The sequence below is a fragment of the Fukomys damarensis genome, unplaced genomic scaffold, assembly GCF_012274545.1.
Source record: "Fukomys damarensis isolate Sample0158 unplaced genomic scaffold, DMR_v1.0_HiC HiC_scaffold_37, whole genome shotgun sequence".
Classification (NCBI taxonomy): domain Eukaryota; kingdom Metazoa; phylum Chordata; class Mammalia; order Rodentia; family Bathyergidae; genus Fukomys; species Fukomys damarensis.
The window spans coordinates 3,436,886-3,445,030 of NW_022900949.1; the positions used below are offsets into that span (position 1 = coordinate 3,436,886).

The following is an 8,145-nucleotide window of genomic DNA, read 5'->3' on the forward strand; positions in this document are numbered from 1 at the left end:
TGTAGGTTTGGGAAGACAAAAACCATGGCTAAGCAGGATGGCACAGTCCCACAGTCCGAGCATTCGGAGGCTGAGTCGGGGAGGGTTGCAAATCTGAGACCAGACTGGGCAATTACTGCTTTGTTTTTTTTGTTTTGTACCAGGGATCGAACTTGGGTCCTTGTGTTTGCTAGGCAGGCGGCAGAACCACTGAGCTACATCCCTGGGCCTCCTTTATTTTGCCCTTTAATTTATTTATACTTCTGGTTTCTCATCCAAGAGAAACCATTCGATATTCAAGCTTATCTGTCTGATTTATTTCACCGAACGTTATGGTGTCAAGGTGCATCCATTTTCTTACAAATGACTCAAGTGTATCCTTTTTTATGGCAAAGTAGTATTCTGCTGTGCCCAAAATGGCAGTCTTTAAACTGTACTTGTAATAAAGCTGCAGGTTCGGGACACAGCCCCAGTCAGAAATTCCTAAAGTCAGACAAAACCTAGGCCATTCCCTTCTACCTGTAGTGGGCCTTTTCCACCTGGGAATAGAACATCTCTTGTCCCCTGTCAGACGGACCTTCTGTGTGATGGGCCACCGCCATCACCTGTGATTCTGTTACTGCAAACGAGCTGCCACCGGGTCTTGCATAAAATGCTGTGTTTTCCTCTGTAAATCGAATCTTCTCCTGGCCCAGGGCAGGGAGGTACCCTTGTGAGGCTGAGGCAGGAGGATCGCTGAGAGTTCGAGGCCACCGTCTCTAAAAAGGAGGAGGAAAAAGAGGAGGTGGAGGAGGAGGAGGAAAAGAAATTGAATTCCCTCTTCCCATAATTCACAAAATAGTGTAATTTCCACTCCTAAATCCCAAATTCCCCATAAATATATGCAGTGCTTCCCCCACCCCTCTTTATTTCCTGCCATGTGTACTTTCAAAATCCTAATAAAATCAGATTCCTTTATGCCTTTCACTGACTGACACATCCTGGAACTTCTTTTTTGGTGGTGGAAATCAGCAAATCTACAACCCGCCCGGTGAGCAGTGTCAGTCGAGTTTCTTTCTCCACTTTGGGGACCCCTTTGCCCCTTGGCCAGCATTTCACAAAGACTTTCTGAGGAAGCAGTGTTTGAACTAAAACAAGGATGCTGAGACAAACCTAGGTGTGTAGACTGGGGAATTTGTTCCACTCAAACATTTGGAAAATTGCTCAGCATCTATGGTATGGGGGTCACTTTGATGGTAAACAACATGAACCTTTTAAGTTGAGTAACATGTGCAAAGGTCCTGGGGCAGGAATGCAGTAGTTGAGTTGGAGGCACAGCAATCAGCCCTTGCTGTGAATGAGCCAGGTGGGTGGAAGGCAATGCAGACAAGGCTGGAGTGTGGAGGAGTGTTCCTCTCTGCAAGGCAGAGGCCCACACTCGGTTCTCCTGGCATCTCTCCCAGGAAGCAGCACCCATAGTATTGAGAACTGGTTGCATCTCTAGTGATTAGCTCTCCGCAGGGGCCCTGCTCCAGGTCAGAGCTGTCTGGAAGGGACAGCCAGGGCCAGGGCCAGGGCCAGGGCGGGGGGGGGGTGGCTGTGGTTGTTTAGAAATAAGCCCCTGCAGTTCTGGATCTTGTGTTACTGCTGGACCGACTGGGGCAGCGGGTCAGGCTGAGTGTGTGGGGGTTGGGTGGCGCCTGAATTATTTCCTTTCTCCCAACTGGGCTTCCAGTCACTGTAAAACAAACACATCTCTGTGCGCAGCTCCCCCCCACCCCGCCCGGCCATCGGATGGGGGTTCAGGGGAGCGGGGTGGGCCGGGCCTGAACTCTCTCTCAGACCTTCCTGGGAGCGAAGGAATCCTGGGCTCATCCCACCCGGCCCCAAATCTGCACAAAACCCTGCTCGCTTTCCTTCACCCAGGGCTTTTCTTAGCAGCTAAGAAGGATTATGGGGGTGGGGGCTGGGATCCCGCTAGAGGAGCCAGGCTCAGGGAGGGTCCGGGTGCCAGGGCAACAAAGGCTGAGGGGGCCTGGGGGGTCAGCCTCACCTGGGAGAGGAAGCGTGGCTGTAAGGGAACACAGCACAGCCAGTGAGGCTGGCTGGGCAGTGCGCCTGGAGCCTCCCCTGATCCCGGAGAAGAGCCAGCACTCCCCTTGCCATTGTGAGACAGGCTCTGCTAAATGCCAAGTTGCCGGGGCTGGGCTTGAACTCGGGATCCTCCTGCCTCAGCCTCCCAGAATGCTGGTGTTACCAGCCGCTTAGGCTCACATGATCAGGGGCTGGGGTGACAGGTGTGCGCCAGCCCACCACCCCTGGAAAACCCTTTCTTATAACCACTGTAGTTCTGTTTGTGTTGGTGGGTTCAACACTGAGGTGACTCTGATGTTTACAAGTTTTCCCCTCTGTTGCTGAGCATACAGTTGTCAAGCAAGTAATCCTTAGCCTTTCCCTCCATGGTACAGATTCTTCTGATGATGAGCAGCAGGAACATGTCCCACACTGGAGATCTGACAGATGATTGCAGTCCCTGTCCTGTGCCCTTTGTGTCAAATTCGAGTAATAACAGAGATTGAGCAAGAGTGGCTTTTGGGCTGATTTTATCTGGAGTTCATTGTCAAATCCAAGCCTAAAGAATTTAAGAAAAAAAATCTAAACCTGTTTATTTTGTGGTCAGCCCCCTAAAACATGAGAACTCTTGACAGTTATCAAGTTTCGAAGGAAACATAAAACAAGCCAATAAGAATAAAGCAAATCTGTCACAAGCCCGTGATCCCACCACTCAGGAGGCTGAGGCAGGAAGATTGCTGAGTTCCAGGCCTGCCTGGGCTACATAGTGAGACCCTATCTCAAGAAGTCAATAATAAAACTTAATTTTTAAAACATTTCATCTTTAAAAAAAAAACATGTAATCCAAACAAGATACTAGACAACACACAAAATTATCCTGACAAATTTTAAAACCTCATTTTTAAAGTTCAGTTGTAAATTTTACTAAGAACAGTTTAAAACCTTAAGCCCTGTTGTTTTATTTTATTTATTCATTTATTTATTTATATATTTTTTTGAGACAGGGTCTCACTATATAGTTGAGACTGACCTGGAACTCACTTTGTAGCCCAGGCTGGTTTCGAACTCACAGCGATCATCCTGCCTCAGCCTCCCAAGTGCTGGGATTACAGGCGTGCGCCACCATGCCTGGCAAGCCCTGTGGTTTTACACAAAGATATTAACATTATCTCTGTGTATTATAGTTTAATTTGTCACTCTGGTTCCAATTCTGCTCTCTCTGCTTCTGGTCCGCAAGAGGTGAGCAGCTCTCCTCTGCCTTGATGTTTCTGCCTTGGAACCAGCAGCCAACCAGGGACTGAACCCTCTAAAACCACAAACCAAAATAAATCCTTCTTCCTTTAAGTTGTGTATGCCAAGTGATACAACAGAAAACTAATATAGCAAGGAGGCGCTGTACCAGTAAGCCAATACCCACACCCTGCCCAGGGCCCAAGCCCTCAGTACTTCCTGTCCCCCTGCTTGCCTTGGGCAATGCTTAGCCCAACTCTTACCCTGAAAATAAGTTTCCCCAGGCTCTCTGCTCCTTAGAGTAAACCCTGTACATTTGAGCACTAAAAGCATGGAGGTTGAAGGTGAATTAAGGTTGCTAATCAGCGACCTGGAGATGGGAGATCACATTTTACTCTGATCTTTGTTTTGTTATAGGAGAGATGGAAATGGTCCCGTTAGTCACCCTGGGAGTAGTAAGCCACCTTTGAAAAGGGCCAGAAGGGGGCACTGTGAGCCAGGCGTGGTGGTGCACAACTGTAATCCCAACACTCAGGAGGCTGAGGCAGGAGGATCACCAGGAGTTCGAGGCCAACCTGGGTTACATAGTGAGTTCAGAGCCAGCCTGGACTACACAGAGTGAGACCTTGGGCCTCAGCATGGATAACTTCTTTTCAGAAAGGGCCTCCTCGACCACATTTAAAATCACACCACTCTGTTTCCTGCCAGGCCGCATCTCACTGGGCAGCTCGCTTACTGAGGCATCTGTTCACACATCTATTGGCTGCCTTCTGTGCCCCGGCCGTGACCCTAGCGCCAAGGCCTACCCTGGCACCTACAGTCGAGTCCATCTGAGAACACTTGTTGCCTGGACGCGGGGACGGACAGATAGAGAAATGGATGGGCAGACGGATGGATGGATGGACAGACGGATGGATGGATGGACAGACGGATGGATGGATGGACAGACGGATGGGTGGATGGACAGACGGATGGATGGATGGACAGACGGATGGGTGGATGGGTGGGAGGACACAGATTGATGGGCAGACTGTACCGGTGGGTGAGTGGTAACCGGGCTCTTGGCTGAAGGCCTCAAGGATTAGGAACTTTCTGAGCTCATTAAAGCGAGCTGGGCACTGCCTGCCGGAGCTGCTCCCCAGCCTGCTGTTGCCAGAACGCTGGTCCACCTTGACCGTCGCTCTATCCCTAGGAGCTTGGACGTGCAGTCAGCTCCTACCAAGCCACGGCCAGCACTTAGGAGAATAAGGCAGACCGCCTACTTCCATGCCTAAAGGAGTGTCCATGCTTCTAAAAACAGCCTGGGAGACCAACCTCTCACCTTTGGGCTTCCTTCATGGGAAGGAAAACTCGAACATTCGAGAACTCAAGTTCACGGCTCCAGCCCGACACGGCGGGGGTGGGCGTCACCTGTAATCCCAATGCTGAACCGGGCTGGGACACCCTGAGCAACTCCTCAAGATTGTCTCAAAAAAAAAAAAATTGGAGGGTGGTACCGGGAATCGAACTCGGGTCCTTGGGCTCGCAAGGCAGGCAGCGGCACCACTGAGCTAAATCCCCAGCCCTGCCTCAAAATTTAAAAAGGACAGGGAATGTAGCTCAGTGCAAAGACCGTAAATTCAATCCCCAGTACCACACACTCAACGTGCGCACACACAGAGTTCCTCGCCCCAAGTGGCCTCTCCTCTGCCTTCTGGTCACTCTTTTGGCATCTGAAAAGGACAGGATAACAGCTGTTGCTATGAGTTGTGCTTTTGCGTGTAGCAGACGTCCCCGCCCAGTACTAGTGGGCTACGAGTGGCCTCTGCTCTTCCCCCCTTAATCCGGCTGTACTGTTTTATATCGGGAGTCAGACCAATGCGCATGTCAGGCAGCAGAGTTGGGCTAACACTGCTCCTTTGCTACTGGCTGTCACTGAGGCCTAAGCCTTGGTCTGTGATGTGGCAGGGCCCTGCTGAGTTACGTGCGGCTGAGGTCAGTGTGACCCCAGTTAAAACCTTTTCCCTGAATGATGGCTTCTCACTGACCGGATGGGTCACTTCCTAATTGCACCCGGCCCCAGGGCTGGTTGGTTCTGTCTCAGCAAGATCAGCAGTGCAGACTCCCTGACAGCCCTGCCTGGCGCCATCACCCGAGGTGTGCAGCCGTATTTCACTAGATGCCTTCGCAGCACACCCTGCTAAATCCCAACGCTCAGGCCTGTCTGTTCTTCAATCAGCTCTCGCTGTAGTGGTCTGCGGGCCGGGCCCCACGGCAGAGGTCCCAATAATGTCCCCTTCCCCATTGCCTCTAGTTGCTACTCTCGTTATTCTTGTTAAGGGTCAGTAGACTAAGTCCTTCTGTGCTGGGGATGTAGCTCAGTGGTGCTGCGCTTGTCTTGCGAGCACAAGGTCCTGAGTTCAATCCCCGGTACTGCAAAAAAAAAAAAAAGACTAAGCACTTCATGTAATTGGCAGGCTGGGGTGAGAAGTAGGTGTGGCGGTCCCTGTTTTATGAATGAATTGGAGTTTGAGAGAGGTGAGGTCATTTGATTGAGGACACACAGCCTCTCTCTGTCCTTAGCACTGGCCATAACACTCCTTGGCAGGCGATGTGGGACACAGGAGGTGGCCCAGTGCCACCCTGAGGAAGCCAGAAAGCAGCTCCCATGGCAACAGGAGCAGCTCCTCCCCCCCGCCGTGCCTCTCTGGCAACTCTCTCTCAGGGGAGCTGTGGGGTAGAGGGGCCTGTGTCCTGCGGCTCCCTAAGTCCTGCTCTCGGTGAGACCCACTTGGTCCCCTGTGTCTGCAGGATGCTGAAGGCCCTGAGTGACTTAGTGTGGCAAGAAAGCATCTGGCTGCCGCCAGGCAAGACATGGGCGGACATGGAAGACCTGGACGGCATAGTCGTGGCCCATCCCCGGGACTTACTATTCACGGTGCCCCTGACACTGATGCTGTGGACAACACGCCTCGCCTTCAACAGGTGAAGGTCGGGCCGGGGATTTAGCTCAGTGGTTCCACCCCCTGCCTCGCAAGTGCAAGGTCCCGAGTTCCATCCCGGGTACCAAAAAAAACCCCCCAAACAGGTGACTGTCCCCTGCCTCGACTAGCGACCTCAGCCCGCTCCTGCACCAGGAGGGGTTTCCTTGGGCACCACAACGCTTTACTTGTCACACCTGCCTCGGCGGCTCCATAACTTGGCCCCTGGAAGCCTCGGTTTCCCCAGCCAGAGCATGCACTCCGACGCCCCTCTCTGTGCAGCCATGTCCCTTGTCTCCCGGTCTCAGACGACTGTGTCCCCTGACGCAGATTCATAGGCATGCCCCTGTGCCACTGGCTGGGTATGCGGGAACCAGTCAGGAAGCCGGTGCAGTCCAACCCGACGCTGGAGAAATATTTCCTCCAGAAAGGACGGAACCCGCAGGAGGTGAGAGCCCCCCTCAGGCGGCACGACCAGAATGGAGCCCTGGAGATGGGTGGCACGTGCCCCGCTTGCTGGGGGCTGGGGGCAGCCGGTGTGGCCTCTGGTCCCCTCCCCCCACGCGCCACCATGACCCAAAGCTTCCCTGGGAGGCGAGGCCCCCCCCAGCCCCGGGCATCAGCAGAGACTAGCGGGGCGAGGGAAAGCCTGGGGGTGCCACTCCCTGGCCTCCTTAATCCCTGTCTCCATCAGTGAACAAGGCGTGGTCCTCCTAAGGCTCCGAGTTCAGGTCCTGCCCCTACTTGGGGCTGCAGGGGAGCTCCCTTCCCAGGGACAGGGGGCAGGAAGCCACCACCGGGCCTCTGAGACCCTATCCCCCCCCACCCCCTCGCCGCCCTCCCCAGGCCCAAATGGTCCTCCTGGCTGCCCAGTGTGGCCTCACACTGCGACAGACTCAACACTGGTTCCGTAAACGCCGGAACCAGGATCTGCCCCGCATAGACAAGAAGTTCTGTGAGACCAGGTAATCCCCGGGGCTGGGACCAGAGCGGGGCTGTCTGCTCCTCGGGCAGCTGCGACCCGGCGTTCCTTCCTCCCTTGACAGCTGGAGGTTTCTTTTCTACCTCTGCACCTCCATCAGCGGCACCTTGATCCTATACCCTGTGAGTATGGAAGCTGTGCTCGGAGGACTCTGGGACCCCCGGAGTCCCCAGACCGGGCGGGCACTGGCTTCTGGCTTTCAGAAGCTTGAAGTCCTTGTTCCTCTGCAGGAGCCGTGGCTGTGGGATGTGGCAGAGTGCTGGAGAAATTACCCAGTGCAGGTGAATAGTAGGGGGTGGACACAGGTGCAAGAGCCAAACCTGAGCATCACACTCAAAGTTCCCCTCTGAGTGCCACTCTTTGACTCTTTTTTGCTCCTCCATCGCTGCTATAAAACAACTGCCCTTGATTACCTCCAGTGACAGGGAGCTCACCCCTTCCCACACTCACTGGGCTGGAAGGGTGCTGGTTTGGAGCAAGGGGGAGTCTTGAGCCATGCCCCTGCCCGGCCAGGAGGAGACCCCATCACCCACAGCTGATCTTGCCCCAACCCGCCACAGCACGTGAAACCGACCCTGTCCTGGTGGTACCTCACGGAGCTGAGTTTCTACAGCTTGCTGCTCCTCTCGCTGCCCTTCGACATCAAGCGCAAGGTGAGGCTCAGCCAAGAGCAGGCCGGGAAGAGGACCCCCTGGGCGCTCGGTCTCCACACACTGCGAGCCTCCTGGTGTCCCTCGCACGAGGGCTGGGGTCCCGGGGCCACGTTGACCCCTAAGGCCCTGTCCCCGGGCCCAGAGTGGGCTCCCCACCCCGCCCCCACCCGGATGCGTCCCCGCGGTGACCCACCCCACCGTCCCCCGCAGGACTTCGGGGAGCAGGTGATGCATCACTTCATGGCTGTCTTCCTGATATTCTTCTCCTACGGCGCAAACATGCTGCGCA

At 54.2% G+C, this 8,145-nt stretch overlaps 1 protein-coding gene across 1 annotated transcript in view; it reads left to right on the top strand.

The window, feature by feature from the left end:
- Cers4 (ceramide synthase 4) overlaps positions 1-8,145 on the top strand; it is a 17,487-nt gene that overhangs the window by 6,957 nt on the left and 2,385 nt on the right. Inside the window, exons 2-8 of the mRNA XM_033759421.1 lie at positions 6,052-6,225; positions 6,552-6,669; positions 7,068-7,186; positions 7,268-7,325; positions 7,434-7,484; positions 7,764-7,856; positions 8,067-8,142. Of these exons, the coding sequence (XP_033615312.1) occupies positions 6,053-6,225; positions 6,552-6,669; positions 7,068-7,186; positions 7,268-7,325; positions 7,434-7,484; positions 7,764-7,856; positions 8,067-8,142 (688 nt within the window). The 5' untranslated portion in view covers position 6,052. The remainder of the gene's footprint in view (positions 1-6,051; positions 6,226-6,551; positions 6,670-7,067; positions 7,187-7,267; positions 7,326-7,433; positions 7,485-7,763; positions 7,857-8,066; positions 8,143-8,145) is intronic.